This window comes from Callospermophilus lateralis, chromosome 6 (genome assembly GCF_048772815.1).
Source record: "Callospermophilus lateralis isolate mCalLat2 chromosome 6, mCalLat2.hap1, whole genome shotgun sequence".
Classification (NCBI taxonomy): Eukaryota; Metazoa; Chordata; class Mammalia; order Rodentia; family Sciuridae; genus Callospermophilus; species Callospermophilus lateralis.
The window spans coordinates 113,113,336-113,132,432 of NC_135310.1; the positions used below are offsets into that span (position 1 = coordinate 113,113,336).

The following is a 19,097-nucleotide window of genomic DNA, read 5'->3' on the forward strand; positions in this document are numbered from 1 at the left end:
TAGCTGGGTCAAATGGTGGTTCCATTCCCAGCTTTCCCAGGCATCTCCATACTGCTTTCCAAATTGGCCGCACCAATTTGCAGTCCCACCAGCAATGTAAAAAAGAGTACCCTTTTCCCCACATCCTCGCCAGCACTTGTTGTTGTTTGACTTCATAATGGCTGCCAATCTTTCTGGAGTGAGATGGTATCTTAGGGTGGTTTTGATTTGCATTTCTCTGACTGCTAGAGATGGTGAGCATTTTTTCATGTACTTGTTGATTGATTGTATGTCCTCCTCTGAGAAGTGACTATTCAGGTCCTTGGCCCATTTGTTGATTGGGTTATTTGTTATCTTATTGTCTAATTTTTTGAGTTCTTTGTATACTCTGGATATTAGGGCTCTATCTGAAGTGTGGAGAGTAAAAATTTGTTCCCATGATGTAAGCTTCCTATTTACCTCTCTTATTGTTTCTCTTGCTGAGAAAAAACTTTTTAGTTTAAGTAAGTCCCATTTGTTGATTCTTGTTATTAACTCTTGTGCTATGGGTGTCCTATTAAGGAATTTGGAGCCCGACCCCACAATATGTAGATCGGAGCCAACTTTTTCTTCTATCAGACGCAGAGTCTCTGATTTGATATCAAGCTCCTTGATCCATTTTGAGTTAACTTTTGTGCATGGCGAGAGAAAGGGATTCAGTTTCATTTTGTTGCATATGGATTTCCAGTTTTCCCAACACCATTTGTTGAAGATGCTATCCTTCCTCCATTGCATGCTTTTAGCCCCTTTATCGAATATAAGATAGTTATAAAATTGTGGATTAGTCTCTGTGTCCTCTATTCTGTACCATTGGTCCACCCGCCTGTTTTGGTACCAGTACCATGCTGTTTTTGTTACTATTGCTCTGTAATATAGTTTGAAATCTGGTATCGCTATACTGCCTGATTCACACTTCCTGCTTAGAATTGCTTTTGCTATTCTGAGTCTTTTATTTTTCTATATGAATTTCACGATTGCTTTATCTATTTCTACAAGAAATGCCGTTGGGATTTTGATTGGCATTGCATTGAACCTATAGAGAACTTTTGGTAATATTGCCATTTTGATGATGTTAGTTCTGCCTATCCATGAACAGGGTATATTTTTCCATCTTCTAAGATCTTCTTCTACTTCTCTTTTTAGGGTTCTGTAGTTTTCATTGTATAAATCTTTCACCTCTTTTGTTAGGTTGATTCCCAAGTATTTTATTTTATTTTTTTTTTGAGGATATTGTGAATGGAGTGTTTTTCCTCATTTCCATTTCAGAAGTTTTGTCGCTGATATACAGAAATGCCTTTGATTTATGCATGTTGATTTTATATCCTGCCACTTTGCTGAATTCATTTATTAGTTCTAGTAGTTTTTTTGTAGACCCTTTTGGGTCTTCTAGGTATAGAATCATGTCATCCGCAAATAGTGATAATTTAAGTTCTTCTTTTCCTATTTTTATGCCTTTAATTTCTTTCGTCTGTCTAATTGCTCTGGCCAGTGTTTCAAGAACTATATTGAATAGAAATGGTGATAGAGGGCATCCCTGTCTTGTTCCAGATTTTAGAGGGAATGCCTTCAATTTTTCTCCATTCAGAATGATGCTAGCCTGAGGCTTAGCATAGATAGCTTTTACAATGTCGAGGTAAGTTCCTGTTATCCCTAGTTTTTCTAATATTTGAACATAAAGGGATGCTGTACTTTGTCGAATGCTTTTTCTTTGTCTATTGAGATGATCATATGTTTCTTATCTTTAAGTCTATTGATGTGGTGAATAACATTTATTGATTTCCGTATATTGAACCATCCTTGCATCCCAGGGATGAATCCTCCTTGATCATGGTGCACAGTTTTTTTGATGTGCCTTTGTATCCGATTTGCCAGAATTTTATTGAGGATTTTTGCATCTAGGTTCATCAGAGATATTGGTCTGTAGTTTTCTTTCTTTGAGGTGTCTTTGTCTGGTTTCGGAATCAGGGTGATGTTGGCCTCATCGAATGAATTTGGAAAAACTCCCTCTTTTTCTATTTCCTGAAATAACTTGAAAAGTATTGGTATTAATTCTTCTTTAAAAGTTTTGTAAAACTCCGCTGTATACCCATCCGGTCCTGGGCTTTTCTTGGTTGGAAGTCTTTTGATTGCTTCTTCTATTTCATCCATTGATATTGGTCTGTTCAAATTGTTTGTATCCTCCTGACTCAGTCTGGGCAAATCATATGAATTAAGAAATTTATCGATGTCTTCACTATCTTCTATTTTATTGGAATATAGGTTTTCATAATAATTTCTAATTGTCTTCTGTATTTCTGTAGCATCTGTTGTGATATTGCCTTTTTCATCCAGTATGTTAGTAATTTGAGTTCTCTCTCTTCTCTTCGTTAGCATGGCGAAGGGTATGTCGATCTTATTTATTTTTTCGAAGAACCAACTTTTAGTTTTGTTAATTTTTTCAATAGTTTCTTTTGTTTCAATTTCATTGATTTCCGCTCTGATTTTAATTATTTCTTGCCTTCTGCTACATTTGCTGTTGTTTTGCTCTTCCTTTTCTAGGGCTTTGAGATGAAGTGTGAGCTCATATATTTGTTGGTTTTTCCTTTTTTGAGGAATGACCTCCAGGCAATGAATTTCCCTCTTAAAACTGCATTCATTGTGTCCCATAGATTCCGATATGTTGTGTCTGTAATTTCATTTATCTCTAAGAATTTTTTGATTTCCTCCTATATGTCTTTCCTCCTTTATGTCCTCCTTTACTGATCATTCAGTAACATATTGTTCATTTTCCATGTGTTGTAGGATTTTTCCTTCCTTCTTTTATCATTGATTTCCAGTTTCATTCCATTATGATCAGATAAAATGCATGGTATTATCTCCACCCCTTTATATATACTGAGGGTTGCCCTATGGCATAATATATGGTCTATTTTTGAGAAGGATCCATGTGCTGCTGAGAAAAAAGTATATCCACTTGATGATGGTTGATATATTCTATATATGTCAATTAAGTCTAGGTTATTGATTGTGATATTGAGTTCTATAGTTTCTTTATTAAACTTTTGTTTGGAGGATCTGTCCAATGGTGAGAGAGGTGTGTTGAAGTCACCCATAATTATTGTGTTGTGGTCTATTTGATTCTTGAACTTGAGGAGAATTTGTTTTATGAATGTCGCAGCACCATTATTTGGTGCATAAATATTGATAATTGTTATGTCTTGTTGGTGAATGGTTCCTTTTAACAGTATATAATGTCCTTCCTTATCCCCTTTGATTAACTTAGTCTTGAAGTTGATTTTATTCGATATGAGGATGGCCACTCCAGCTTGCTTACGAGGACTGTGTGCATGGTATATTTTTTCCCAACCTTTCACCTTCAGCCTGTATATGTCTTTTCCAATCAGATGTGTCTCCTGGAGGCAGCATATTGTTGGATTTCTTTTTTTAATCCATGTTACCAGCCTATGTCGCTTTATTGGGGAGTTTAAGCCATTAACGTTTAGAGTTACTATTGATATATGGTTTGTACTTCCAGCCATGTTTGATTATTTATCTTTTTTTTTAATTTAGTTTGTTTCTCCATGATTAGCTTTCCCCCTGCCCTCTGTCTTTACCCAGGCACTTCCCACTGATGGTTTTGGTTATTGTTTTTCGTTTCTTCCTCGTGTAGTGTTTTGTTCAAGACGCTTTGCAATCCTGGTTTTCTGGCTGCAAATTCTTTTAGCTTTTGTTTATCATGAAAAATTTTTATTTCGTTGTCATACCTGAAGCTTAATTTTGCTGGATACAGAATTCTTGGTTGACATCCATTGTCTTTCAGTGTTTGAAATACGTTGTTCCAGGATCTTCTTGCTTTCAGCGTCTGTGATGAAAAATCCGTTGTTAACCTTATTGGTGTTCCCCTGAATGTAATCTGCCTCCTTTCTCTTGTAGCTTTTAATATTTTCTCTTTGTTCTGTACATTGGATATCTTCATAACAATGTGTCTTGGCGTTGGTTTACTGTGATTTTGTGTGCTCGGTGTCCTGTATGCATCTACAATTTGTATATCCGTTTCCTTTTTTATTTCTGGAAAGTTTTCTGTAATTATTTCATTCAACAGGTTACTCATTCCCTTGGTTTGAATCTCTCTACCTTCCTCTATCCCGATGACTCGTAGTTTGGTTTTTTTCATGTTATCCCATATCTCTTGAATGTTTTTCTCGTGATTTTTTACCAGCCTTTCTGAGTTGGCTAGACTCTTTTCAGAATGATATATTTTGTCTTCATTATCTGACGTTCTGGCTTCTACTTGCTCCACTCTGTTAGTGATACTCTCATTTGAGTTTTTAATTTGGTTTATACTTTCCTTCATTTCTAGAATTATTGTTTGATTTTTTTATTATCTCTATCTCCTGATAAAGATGCTTAACTTCTTCTTTTATGTGTTTATGTAATTCATTTTCAATGTGTTCTTTCACTGTTTGGATTTGCTGTCTCTTATCCTCTTTAAGGTTCCAATCCATCTGTCTAAGTTATTCCTTGAGTTCTTTATATGACCATTTTTCTGATGACTCTAGGTCCTCCTGAATATTTAGGCTGTCCTGCATTGTTTGTACTCCTTTTCTTTCTTGCTTTTTCATGCTGCTCATGTTACTTCTTGTTCTGTTTGACTGCTGAGTTACTGTTTACTCTTATAAATTTATTTGATGCTTGGGAGGAAAGATATTAGAAGGGAAGGGAAGTAGTCACTAAAGTAAATGAGAGTAAGCAGGTAGAATTCAAGGAAGGGGGAATAAGAAAATTGAAAAGAAAAGAAAAGACAAAAGTAAAAAAAATAGAAAATAAAAAAATTTTTAAAAATTTTAAAAAATAATAATAATAAAATTAAAATTAAAATTAAAAAACAATAATAATAAAATAAAAAATTTTAAAAATTAAAAAAATTTAAAAAACAACAAAAAATGAAAATGAAAAAAACCCCAAATTTTAAAAAAAATTTAATAAATGCAGTCTTAGAATCTTAGAGTTTGATTAACTTCTCTTCCAGTAGGTAGAGCTGTGCCCACTGGGCCAAGCCAAGATGCTCTTTCCCTGTGAAGGTGACTTCTCAATATGTGCATCCCCTTCCTTAACCTCTCCCTCACTTCCCTGTCCCTGTGTGTCCTTCAGCCTAGGGGGATCTGAGGACGGAGGAGTAGTCATCTTTGCAGGTGTGGATAAGAGCCTATACACAGGGCAGATCTGGGCTCCTGTCACCCGGGAGCTCTACTGGCAGATCAGCATTGAGGAGTGAGTCTGGGTGGGGGTCCCTTTGGGATGCACCTTCCTTGGATCTGGCTTCTGGGCACCCATGGCATGCACACATCCAGGCTCCCACCAAGGACTCCTGTGACCTGCCCTCCCCAAGAGCCTCAGCTGACCTCCACAGGGCCATCAACCCTGGGTCTGGAGAAAGGGGGAGTGGGGCACATGTGCAATCCCAAGTACTGGAGCAGCTCTTGTCCCTACAGATTAGAACCTGAGGTGTGTGGAACAACTAATTTGTTCCTCGTTCTTACAACAAACACGACAACCTTGGTTTTCTGTGCTTCTCAAAACTTCCTTGAAGTTTTTAGAATATATTCCTGGGTCCTTCAGGTGACCCTGCACAGACTCAGAGGGAATGTGAGGAAGGGAACAACCTGCACTGGCCCTTGGGGATCCTCATATTTATGGGGTGCCTGTTTCCCTGTGGAGGGAAGGTCTCCCCTGGCTGCCCTGACCTGGTCAGGCTGAGGCTGCCCTCTTCTTGCCACCCAGGTTCTATGTTAGGGAAGAGGCTTCTGGCTGGTGCTCCCAGGGCTGCCAGGCCATGGAGGACACAGGAACCTCTCTGCTCACTGTGCCCCAGCAGTACCTGAGCTCCCTTCTGCAAGCTATAGGGGCCCAGGAGGATGAGTATGGACTGGTGGGTGTGGTGTGGATGTGCCCTGGCCAGGAGAGGTCAGCCCAGTAGTGTTTGTTGTTTCTGCATCGTGGCTCCCTGGGAGTGAAACTTGAGGCCAAGCAAGTGAGTAACAAGGGACAACCCTCAATCCACACCTCCCTCTCCTCCACACAGCTATGCCCCCTTGCTCCCGTGTGTCCTGGCAAATGAAATGGTCACCTAATTAGCTCTCCCCACTAGGGGAGGGAGCCCTGGTCCACTTTTTGCACATGGCTGTGTGATTTCAAAGGACACCTGAAGCAAAAGGGCAGTGATTCAACTTCTCAGAGGGGTCATTCAGGCAGGAGGAGCGTCTTTGGTGTGGGACATTCTCAGGTGTCTCTGGATGTCACCTACTCTAGCAATGCACCTGACACCCACGCAGTACCTACATAGCATTTGCCCTGAACTGTGCCCTCTGCTCCAAAAAGAGGTCTGGGGCATCCGGGAGGCTTAGCAGGTGCTCTGGGGTGGGGAATGAGGGGACCTGGAAGAACCTGTTTTCTCTGCAGTTTTTCGTGAACTCTAATGACATCCAGAACCTGCCCACCTTCGTCATCAATGGGGTGCAGTTCCCTCTGCCGCCCTCTGCCTACATCCTCAATGTAAGTCCTGGTCCCTGGGGCTGAGCCACTGGGGTAGAGGAACAGGTGCAGCCAGAAAAGCTCCACCTGGCCCTGTGCCATTTTTCTCAACTCATGCCACCTGGGATTATCCCTACCAGAAGAGTGTCACCCATGATCAATCAGTCTCTTAATATGTGGAGAGGGGTTCTGTCCAGGGCTATCCACTGTGTGCACCCCAGTTCCTACGCTTCCCTTTAGGTGAAGGGAATTGTCACAGTATTTGATGGGGAGATTCTCTTTCTGTTTTACAAATGAAAACCTGGAGGTTCAGAGAGGTTCAATAGTTGATCCAGCTGCACAGATGATGAGGGTGAAGGTAAAGTCTGAATGCAAGCTAGCTTTAGTCTAAGCTGAACCATCTTCTGACTTTTGCCAATGAGGAACAGAAGGGAGCTTTAGCAAGAAAAGGTACCCAGCATGGGAATAGGTGACCCTGCAGAGGCCACTACAACCTGTGTTTACCCTGGAAAATCCCTCCCAGCAGCCCCTCTTGTGAAACACCACCTTGTCTATGAGCCTTCAGGGCCAGTCCTTGCCCTGCTCATTGACCAGGGCTCAGGCTAGCAGTGGCCAGGCCATGTGTGACCGAATGAATGAGTGCTGCCTTTCTCTGTTGAGCAGGAGAATGGCTATTGCTTGGTTGGACTGGAAGCCACCTACGTGTCCTCAGGAAATGGCCAACCCTTTTGGATTCTTAGGGACGTCTTCCTCAGGTCCTACTATTCCGTCTTTGACATGGCCAACAACAGGGTGGGCTTTGCCACTGCCGCCTAGACTTTCCTCCTGGATACCTGGGCTCCCGTCCTCCTCCTGGCCCCACCTTGCCTGGAGTCCTCTGTCCTTCCTCTCTGCAATGTGCCATTCTTAGTGGACCTTCCCTAATAATAAACAGTATCCCATATTGTCCAGCCTGTTGTTTTTGGAGTTTTCTTTGTCCTGTAAGTAGTCCTGGGTCTCAGGCAATGGCAGAGTGGGAATCAGGTCAGGTCTCACCCTGATAGATATGGAGGGGCCATGAGGTTCCCTGGTGGGTCACTGAGATTCTAAGTGAAATGGGTCCTGAGCTGATACTTGGAGATGGGCTCTGTCTTCCTCAGAGCTTGGAATGTCTTCATAGTTTCCCTCTAGAGGGGGTGGCAATGGTAATGGAGCATTGGTGACTGGTAAGAATTCCTACTCTAACAACATGAGATGCTCTTCTGGTCCACTTTACCACCCGCAAGCTACTCAATACCCCAGGACACAGATGCATGTCTACAGGCAGTGTGACTGGGGGGCACAATTCTTAGATCTAGATGACTGTCCTCTCAGACCTTAATCAACCTTGGCCAGAGTTATCTGAAGATTCTAGACACCTATGTGCCCTTGCAACTTTCATGGGGTCTATGAGGGAGGAGGCTGTGCTAGATACTATTTCTAGGAGGACTTCTGGAGCTTAGGGACTCCTAGGTCCCAGGACTACAATTTGAAGGAGGGCTGACCTTGAGCTATGAACGTGGGCATAGTTCCTTGAATTACATGGACATCAAGCCCACTTTCTCTCATCAAGCAAGATCTCAGATCTCAGAGACCCAAATAATGCAACTTCTGTCTTTGGAGAAAAAACAGGGAGTTGAACCAATGGTTCACATCATTTTCACATTCAGTCCAGTCCCTATACATCAGGAGGTCCCAAACTTAAAGTATTCAAGCCCCATCCTCCTGCTTTTTGCAGTGTGTGTGTGTGTGTGTGTGTGAGAGAGAGAGAGAGAGAGAGAGAGAGAGAGAGAGAGAGAGAGAGAGAGAGAGATACTCCCGTGATGTGTGGGTGGGAGAAGAGCGTGGGTAAGTTTCTCACCCATCCCTCTGACTTCTGTGTAGTACCACACCTGGAGGTGCGTGATAGTGGCCAGGGAGGACGTAGAGGTATCAGTTGGGTCAGGTGTGTGGACAGAACCACAGACACTGTATGCTTCTTGTGGCTTGAAAACTGACCTGTGTTCAGTTGCCAGGCTTATGAAGGGGAGAGGGCCACCCTCTTTGTAGGCAGAGTTCTGTATCCTTCTTCTCTCCCTATTTTTTGTTCCTCTCCTCTCCCTGATTAATCCTCCTTAGAAATGTGATTTTTACCAGTAAAAACTCTTCAGACCCAATATATATTATTGATAAAATGGACCTAACAGATATCCACAGAGCATTTCATCCAAAAAGACCTCAATGCATTTTCTTTTCCCTGCAATCTTTTGCAAAATGGAGGAAATTTAAGGCCATAAGCAAGGTTTTGTGAATATGTAGCATTCTATGAAATTCCTCGTATGGTAATAGGTCATAATGAAATGAAATTAGAACCCAGGAGAAAGAATAAAATGGCAGAAATGATATAAACACATCTGGATGGAATAATATATTTTTGATAGATCAGTGGGCCATAAAAAACCAGGGGAGAAATTTTAAAATTCTTACAATTAAGAGACAGATATGCCACATATCAGAATCTCCTGGACTCCATGAAGGCCGTTGGGAGGGGAAAGGTAGAGCCATGAGGGCCTACATGAGAAACTTAGAAATATTCCCAATATACAACCTCATGATGAATCCCAAACCTTGAGAAGGAGGTAAATAATTAAGATCAGAGCTGAAATTCATGCAATAGAGCCTCAATTTTGAAAAATACAAAGGATCAATGAACAGGGAATTGAATCCTTGAACTTTGTTAATCCTGATAAACAAGATTAACAAACCCAAGCTAAACCAATCAAAGGAAAGACAAAGAAGACCCAAATTATTAAATTAGAACCAAAAAAGAAGACAACAGAGAAATCCTGACAATCATTATGGACTCTTTGGGAAAACTTATAGTCCAATAAATTGAAAAATCGGGAAGAAGTTGAGTTTCTAAACACCGATGCCTACCCGAATTGAACCACGCGAACAGAGAAAACAAACAGACCCAGGAGAAGCAATGCTATTGAAACAGTAATTAAAAGTCTTCCACAAAAGAAAAGCCCAGGAAACGTGGATTCTCCTGTGAATTCTACCAGGCCTGTAAGAAGAATTAAAGCCAGTGCTTCCCAAGTTATTCTATGAAATAGAAATGGGGAGGAGAAGCAGTTCCAAATTTATTCTATGAAACTAGAATCTAGTTAAGGACACATAAAAGAAGAACACTACAGACCCATATCCCTGATGAACGTAGATACAAAATTCCTAAATAAAATGTGAGCAGATCACGTTCAACAACACAATAAAGGGATTATACATCATGATCAAGTAGGTTTCCTTCCTGCAATGCAAGGATGGTTCCAAATATGCAAATCAATAAGTATAATTCATGAAATAAACAGAACTAAGGACAAAAGTCACATACTAAACTCAAAAGACACAGAGAAAATGTTTTGGAGAAAATTCAACCCCCAGTCATGATAAAATCACTAATAAAACTAAGTATATAAGGATCTTCCTTCAGCGTCACAAAGATTATTCTATACAACAAATCCAAAGCCACCATCATAGTGAGTGGGGAAAAACTGAAAGCATGTTCTCTAAAATCAGGAACAAGACAAGCATAGTCACTCTCCTCATTTCTGTTCAATGTAGCACTTGAAATTTTAGTCAAAGCAACTGGCCACGTGGAAGAAATAAAAAGGATACAAATAGGAAAGTGAAAATTCAGATTATCATTGTTTGCAGATCATATGATCCTATACTTAGAAGATCCTAAAACTCCACCAAAAGACTTTTAGAATTAATAATTAAGTTTAGTCAAGTATCAGGATGCAACATCAACACAGAAATATCAGTAACTTTTCGATTCATCAATAATGAATCTGCTAAAACAAAACGAAAATAGGGAAAAAAAATAGGGAAAGAATTCCATTCACAATAGCCTAAAAAAATAAGCAATCAGACCAGCAGATCAGGCCCAGCAACCGCGGAGCGGCAGAGCCACCCCCGGGGCCTGCAGGGTAGGTGCACTTGCCACCCACCGGCAGGTCAGGCCCAACAAACTGCGGAGGGGCACAGCTACCCCACGAGCCTGCTAGGTAGGCAGAACCCTGATCTCCGACAGAACAGGACCAGCGGCCGGCCAGACACATCGCCCCGCCCCGGGTGGGGGAGGGGCAGAGCCGCCGGGCGCCTGCAAGTTAGGCAGACCTGCGACTCACCAGCAGATCAGGCCCAGCAACCACGGAGCGGCAGAGCCACCCCAGGGCCTGCAAGGTAGGCGCACTTGCCACCCACTGGCAGGTCAGGCCCAACAAACTGCGGAGGGGCACAGCTGCCCCACGAGCCTGCTAGGTAGGCAGAACCCTGACCACCGACAAAAGAGGCCCAGAGGTCCGCCAGACTCATCGCCCTGGCTGGGGGAGGGGCAGAGCTGCCGGGCGCCTGCAAGGTAGGCGGACCCGCGGCCCACCAGCAGAACAGGCACAGCAATCCACAGAGCGGCAGAGCCACCCCCCGAGCCTACAAGGTAGGCAGTCCTGCAACCCACCGGCAGGTCAGGCCCAAAAACCTGCGGAGGGGCACAGCTGCCCCACGTGCCTGCTAGGTAGGCTGAACCGTGACCACCAACAGAACAGGCCCAGCGGCCGTCCAGACACATCGCCCCGCCCTGGTTGGGGGAGGGGCAGAGCCGCCGGGTGCCTGCAAGTTAGGCAGACCTGCGACTCACCAGCAGATCAGGCCCAGCGACCCACGGAGCGGCAGAGCCACCGCCGCGCCTGCAAGGTAGGCGCACTTGCCACCCACCGGCAGGTCAGGCCCAGCAACTCTCGAAGGGACACAGCTGCTCCACACACGTGCAAGGTAGGCGGAACCGTGACCACCGACAAAACAGGCCCAGTGGCCCGCCAGACACATCGCCCCGGTTGGGGGAGGGGCAGAGCCGCCACCAGCGCCTTTTAGGTAGACAGACCTGCAACCGACAGACAGAACAGGCCTAGCGGCCAGCGGAGGGGCAAAGCCGCTGCTCACGCCTGCAAGGTAGGCAGACCTGTGACCACCGAAAGAACAGGCCCATCGAAAGTACAGGCACAGCGGCCTCCCGACGTGGTAGGCACATTGCCTCAATGGGAGGAGGGGCACAACCACTGCCAAAGCCTGCGAGGGAGACTTTGCAACTGTACAAGAGCAATAAAAATATATAGGGGGAAAAATCAATAACACAACAGTTTCACCAAGCAGAAAGAAACGCGATCAGTATGAAAAGACAAGGAAAGAAAGGACCACAAGCAATGCAGGTCAACTCAACTTTAGAAGAGGTAATATCTGTAGCAGATGGAATGTCAGATAAAGAATTCAGGATATACATGCTTCAGATGATCTGGAGTCTCAAGGAAGACATTAAACAGCAAAATCAGACAATGAAAGACCACTTCGACAATGAATTACATAAACAAATCCAAGAAGCAAAAGATCAATTATACAGGGAGATAGAGGTTATAAAAAACAAACAAACAGAAATCCTGGAAATGCAGGAAACAATAAACCAACTTAAAAACTCAATTGAGAATACTACCAGCAGAGTAGAACACTTAGAAGATAGAACATCAGACAATGAAGACAAAGTATTTCAACTGGAGAAGAACATAGACAGCTCAGCAAAGCTGTTAAGAAACCATGAGCAGAACATTTAAGAAATATGGGATAACATAAAGAGACCAAACTTAAGAGTCATTGGGATACAGGAAGGTATTGAGGTCCAAACCAAAGGAATGAGCAATCTATTCAACGAAATAATACGAGAAAACTTCCCAGACTTGAAGAATGAGACAGAATCCCAAATCCTAGAAGCCTACAGGACGCCGAATGTGCAAAATCATAAGAGATCCACACCTAGACACATTATAATGAAGATGCCCAATATACAGAATAAGGAGAGAATTTTAAAAGCTACAAGAGAAAGGAAGCAGATTACATTTAGGGGTAAACCAATCAGGATAACAGCTGATCTTTCAACACAGACTCTGAAAGCTAGAAGATCCTGGAATAACATATTTCAAACACTGAAAGAAAATGGGTTCCAACCAAGAATTGTGTATCCCGCGAAATTAAGCTTCAGGATGGAAGATGAAATTAAGACCTTCCATGATAAACAAAAGTTAAAAGAATTTGCAGCTAGAAAACCTTCTCTTCAAAACATCCTCGGCAAAACATTACAGGAAGAGGAAATGGAAAATATCAATGAAAACCAACAGCGGGAGGTAGTACAGTAAAGGGGGGGGGATAATCAAAGAGGAAAACAAACCATGTTTAGTAACATAAATAAACAAATATGGCTGGAAGAACAACCCATATCTCAATAATAACCCTAAATGTTAATGGCTTAAACTCACCAATTAAGAGACACAGGCTAGTAGAATGGATCACAAAACAAGACCCAACAATATGCTGCCTTCAGGAGACGCATTTGATAGGAAAAGACATACATAGACTGAAGGTGAAAGGTTGGGAAAAATCATATCACTCATATGGACTTCGGAAACAAGCAGGAGTGTCCATACTCATATCAAATAAAATAGATTTCAAGCCAAAGTTAATCAAATGGGATGAAGAGGGACACTACATACTTCTCAAGGGAACCATACACCAACAAGACATAACAATCATAAATATATATGCCCCAAACAATGGTGCAGCTATGTTCATCAAACAAACTCTTCTCAAGTTCAAGAGTCTAATAGACCACCATACAATAATCATGGGAGACTTCAACACACCTCTCTCAACACTGGACAGATCTTCCAAACAAAAGTTGAATAAGGAAACTATAGAACTCAATAACATAATTAATAACCTAGACTTAATTGACATATATAGAATATACCACCCAACATCAAGCAGTTACACTTTTTTCTCAGCAGCACATGGATCCTTCTCAAAAATAGATCATATATTATGTTACAGGGCAACTCTTAGACAATATAAAGGAGTAGAGATAATACCATGCATCTTATCTGATCACAATGGAATGAAATTGAAAATCAACGATAAAAGAAGTAAGGGAAAATCATGCATCACTTGGAGAATGAACAATAGGTTACTGAATGATCAATGGGTTATAGAAGACATCAAGGAGGAAATTAAAAAATTCTTAGAGATAAATGACAACACAGACACAACATATCGGAATCTATGGGACACATTGAAAGCAGTTCTAAGAGGAAAATTTATTGCTTGGAGTTCATTCCTTAAAAAAAAAAAACCAACAAATAAATGATCTAATACTTCAACTCAAAATCCTAGAAAAAGAAGAGCAAAACAACAGCAAAAGAAGTAGAAGACAAGAAATAATTAAAATCAGAGCTGAAATTAATGAAATTGAAACGAAAGAAACAATTGAAAAAATTGACAAAACTAAAAGTTGGTTCTTTGAAAAAATAAATAAAATCGACAGACCCTTAGCCACGCTAACGAAGAGAAGAAGAGAGAGAACTCAAATTACCAGCATACGGGATGAAAAAGGCAATATCACAACAGACACTTCAGAAATACAGAAGATTATCAGAAATTATTTTGAATCCTTATACTCCAACAAAATAGAAGATAGTGAAGGCATCGATAAATTTCTTAAGTCATATGATTTGCCCAGATTGAGTCAGGAGGATATTGACAACCTAAACAGACCAATATCAATTGAGGAAATAGAAGATACCATCAAAAAACTACCAACTAAGAAAAGCCCAGGACCAGATGGGTATACAGCAGAGTTTTACAAAACCTTTAAAGAGGAACTAATACCAATACTTTTCAAGCTATTTCAGGAAATAGAAAAAGAGGGAGAACTTCCAAATTCATTCTATGAGGCCAACATCACCCTGATTCCTAAACCAGACAAAGACACTTCAAAGAAAGAAAACTATAGACCAATATCTCTAACGAACCTAGATGCAAAAATCCTCAATAAACTTCTGGCGAACCGGATACAAAAACATATCAAAAAAATTGTGCACCATGATCAGGTAGGATTTATCCCTGGGATGCAAGGTTGGTTCAATATACGGAAATCAATAAATGTTATTCACCACATCAATAGGCTTAAAAATAAGAACCATATGATCATCTTGATAGATGCGGAAAAAGCATTCGACAAAGTACAGCATCCCTTTATGTTCAAAACTCTAGAAAAACTAGGGATAACAGGAACGTACCTCAATATTGTAAAAGCAATCTATGCTAAGCCTCAGGCTAGCATCATTCTGAATGGAGAAAAACTGAAGGCATTCCCTCTAAAATCTGGAACAAGACAGGGATGCCCTCTCTCACCACTTCTGTTCAACATAGTTCTCGAATCACTGGCCAGAGCAATTAGACAGACGAAAGAAATTAAAGGCATAAAAATAGGAAAAGAAGAACTCAAATTATCACTATTTGCAGATGACATGATTCTATACCTAGCAGACCCAAAAGGGTCTACAAAGAAACTATTAGAGCTAATAAATGAATTCAGCAAAGTGGCAGGCTATAAAATCAACACGCATAAATCAAAGGCATTCCTGTATATCAGCGACAAATCCTCTGAAATGGAAATGAGGACAACCACCCCATTCACAATATCCTCAAAAAAAAAATAAAATAATTGGGAATCAACCTAACAAAAGAGGTGAAAGACTTATACAATGAAAACTAGAGAACCCTAAAGAAAGAAATAGAAGAAGATCTTAGAAGATGGAAAAATATACCCTGTTCATGGATAGGTAGAACTAACATCATCAAAATGGCGATATTACCAAAAGTTCTCTATAGGTTTAATGCAATGCCAATCAAAATCCCAACGGCATTTCTTGTAGAAATAGAGAAAGTAATCATGAAATTCATTTGGAAAAATAAAAGACCCAGAATAGCAAAAACAATGCTAAGCAGGAAGTGTGAATCAGGCGGTATAGCTATACCAGACTTCAAACTATACTACAGAGCAATAGTAACAAAAACAGCATGGTACTGGTACCAAAATAGGCGGGTGGACCAATGGTACAGAATAGAGGACACAGAAACCAATCCACAAAACTACAACTATCTTATATTCGATAAAGGGGCTAAAAGCATGCAATGGAAGAAGGATAGCATCTTCAACAAATGGTGTTGGGAAAACTGGAAATCCATATGCAACAAAATGAAACTGAATCCCTTTCTCTCGCCATGCACAAAAGTTAACTCAAAGTGGATCAAGGAACTTGATATCAAATCAGAGACATGGCATCTGATAGAAGAAAAAGTTGGCTATGATCTACATACTGTGGGGTCGGGCTCCAAATTCCTCAATAGGACACCCATAGCACAACAGTTAATAACTAGAATCAACAAATGGGACTTACTCAAACTAAAAAGTTTTTTCTCAGCAAAAGAAACAATAAGAGAGGTAAATAGGGAGCCTACGTCCTGGGAACAAATCTTTACTCCTCACACTTCAGACAGAGCCCTAATATCCAGAATATACAAAGAACTAAAAAAATTAGACAATGAGATAACAAATAACCCAATCAACAAATGGGCCAAGGACCTGAACAGAAATTTCTCAGAGGAGGACATACAATCAATCAACAAGTATATGAAAAAATGCTCACCATCTCTAGCAGTCAGAGAAATGCAAATCAAAACCACCCTAAGATACCATCTCACTCCAGTAAGATTGGCAGCCATTAGGAAGTCAAACAACAATAAGTGCTGGCGAGGATGTGGGGAAAAGGGTACTCTTGTACATTGCTGGTGGGACTGCAAATTGGTGCGGCCAATTTGGAAAGCAGTATGGAGATTTCTTGGAAAGCTGGGAATGGAACCACCATTTGATCCAGCTATTCCCCTACTCGGTCTATTCCCTAAAGACCTAAAAAGAGCACACTATAGGGACACTGCTACATCCATGTTCATAGCAGCACAATTCACAATAGCAAGACTGTGGAACCAACCTAGATGCCCTTCAATAGACGAATGGATAAAAAAAATGTGGCTTTTATACACGATGGAGTATTACTCTGCATTAAGAAATGACAAAATCATAGAATTTGGAGGGAAATGGATGGCATTAGAGCAAATTGTGCTAAGTGAAGCTAGCCAATCCCTTAAAAACAAATGCCAAATGTCTTCTTTGATATAAGGAGAGTAACTAAGAACAGAGTAGGGACGAAGAGCATGAGAAGAAGATTAACATTAAACAGGGATGAGAGGTGGGAGGGAAAGGGAGAGAGAAGGGAAATTGCATGTAAATGGAAGGAGACCCTCAGGGGTATACAAAATTACATATAAGAGGAAGTGAGGGGAAAGGAGGAAAAATATAAGGGGGAGAAATAAATTACAGTAGAGGGGGTAGAGAGAGAAGAGGGGAGGGGGGAGGGGGGATAGTAGAGGATAGGAAAGGCATCAGAATAAAATAAAAAAAAAAAGAAGTACAACCCCACCTGACACTGCATTGTGGGAACTTCAGTAGTTATGTGACACATGAAACCAAACACTTCATCTAATTCTACCTGAGCCAAATGGCCATTCTTCTCTCAAATCCGGTAAAAAGCATGGATTGTGCCATACACCCAGTGATCCATCCAAAAATAAGAACTGAAGCCTAAATCCCAAATACCACAGACTGAAATCTTAAGCCTTGCTAAGGGAATAGCTTGATCTTGGAACATTTATTGTGTTTTTTTAAAATTATGTAATTGATTTTATTTTTTAAAATAATTTATTGTGTTTTTATAGGGCATTTCCTGTACTAGTTTGTTGTGATTATAAAACAATTAGCAAAATAGCTTACATTTCTATTTATTTTCTATCCCATACTTCTGTGCCCCATGTTTTTTCTCTAAATCCATTCCTTTGAAAAATAAATCTGTTGGAGATGTTAAAAAAAATAAGCAATCAAATAAATAAATAATCCTTTAATAAATGTAACCAAGGAGATGAAAGACCCCCTGCAACAAAAATTATAAACAATGAAAAAAGAAATTGAAGAAGGCACTAGAAAATGGAAAGACATCCCATGTTCATGGACAGGCAGAATTAAATCATGTGAAAGTGCCATATTACCAGATGCAATTGACAGAGCCAGTGCAATCTCCAAATACCAACGACACACAGACACACACAAACAACAACAACAACAACAAAACACAGCCCTAAAATTCATGTGGAAGAATTAAAGACCTAGAATAGCCTGCTTAGCAATGGTAACCCAAAAGACATATGCTGGAAGAATCACAATATCTGGTTTCAAATTATCCTACAGAGCTACATCAACAGAAAGAGCATGACACTGGCATAAAAACAGACACATAGCCTAAGGGGGTGGAATAGAAGACCCAGAGACAAACCCACTCAGATTTTGTCATCTGATCCTTGACAAAGGCACCAAAAACCTATAGTGGAGAAAAAACAAGCTTTTAAACAACTGAACCTGGGCAAACTGGATATCATGTGCAGGAGAGTAAAGCCAGGTGTCTCTCTCTCAACCTGCACAGGAGGCAACTCAAAATGGATCAGAGATCTAGGAAGCAGACCAGAGACTTTGTACCCTGTAAGAAATCACAGGGTCAATACTGATAAATAGGTATGGACAAGGACTTCTTTATTAGGACTCCTCAAGTTCAGGAAATCATACCAATTATTAATAAGTGGATGGCATCAAATCAAACAGATTCTGTGCAGCAAAAGAAACAGTGTGAAGAGTGTGAAGAGAGAGCCTACAGAATGGGAGACAATATTTTCCAGCTTCTCTTCTGACAGAGGATTAATATGCAGAATATATAAAGAACTCAAAATGCTTAAAACCAAGAAAGCAAATAACCCAATCAACAAATGGGGCAAACAACCAAATAGACATTTCTCAACAGAAAAAGACAGATGGTCCATAAATCATGAAAAATGTTCAACATCTTTATTAATCAAGAAATGCAAGCTGGGCACTGTGGCACAGGTCTTTAATGCCAGCAGCTTGGGAGGCTGAGGCAGGAGGATCAAAAGTTCAAAACAAGCCTCAACAAAAGTGATGTAGTAAACAACTCAGTGAGACCCTGTCTCTAAATAAAATCAAAATAGGGCTGGGGATGTGGCTCAGTGGTTGAATGCCCCTGGGTTCAATTCCCGGAACACTCCCTGCTCCAAAAAAATGCAAATCAAAACTATACTGAGATGGGGTCTGTTGGCACAGGACTGTATTCCCAGTGCCTCAGGAGGCTGAGACAAAAGGATTGCAAGTTGAGCCCAGCCTCAGCAACTCAGAAAGGACTTCAAACTTAGTGATATCCTGTCTTTTAATAAAAATCAAAAAGTGCTGGGGATGTGGATCAGTGGTTAGGCATCCCTGGGTTAAATCCCCAATATCAAAAAGGAAAAAAGAAAAAAGAAAAACACAATTTACACTGAGATTTTTTTCTTCAGTCAGAATGACAAACATCAAGAATACAAATAATAGTGAAGAATGGCAAGGATGTGAGGGAAAAGGGACATTTTCTAATATGCTGTTTTTGAAATTGTAAAATCATAAAACCACTATGGAAATCAAATGAAGGATCCTCAAAATCTTGGAATGACCCTGGACGGTAGCACATGTCTGTATT

At 40.8% G+C, this 19,097-nt stretch overlaps 1 protein-coding gene across 1 annotated transcript in view; it reads left to right on the forward strand.

Annotated features, from left to right (window-relative positions):
• Positions 1 to 7,344, forward strand: part of LOC143402601 (gastricsin-like) — a 28,355-nt gene extending 21,011 nt beyond the window's left edge. Inside the window, exon 9 of the mRNA XM_076860164.2 lies at positions 7,192 to 7,344. Coding sequence (XP_076716279.1) covers positions 7,192 to 7,344 — 153 coding nt within the window. The remainder of the gene's footprint in view (positions 1 to 7,191) is intronic.
• Positions 7,345 to 19,097: the final 11,753 nt, after the last annotated feature.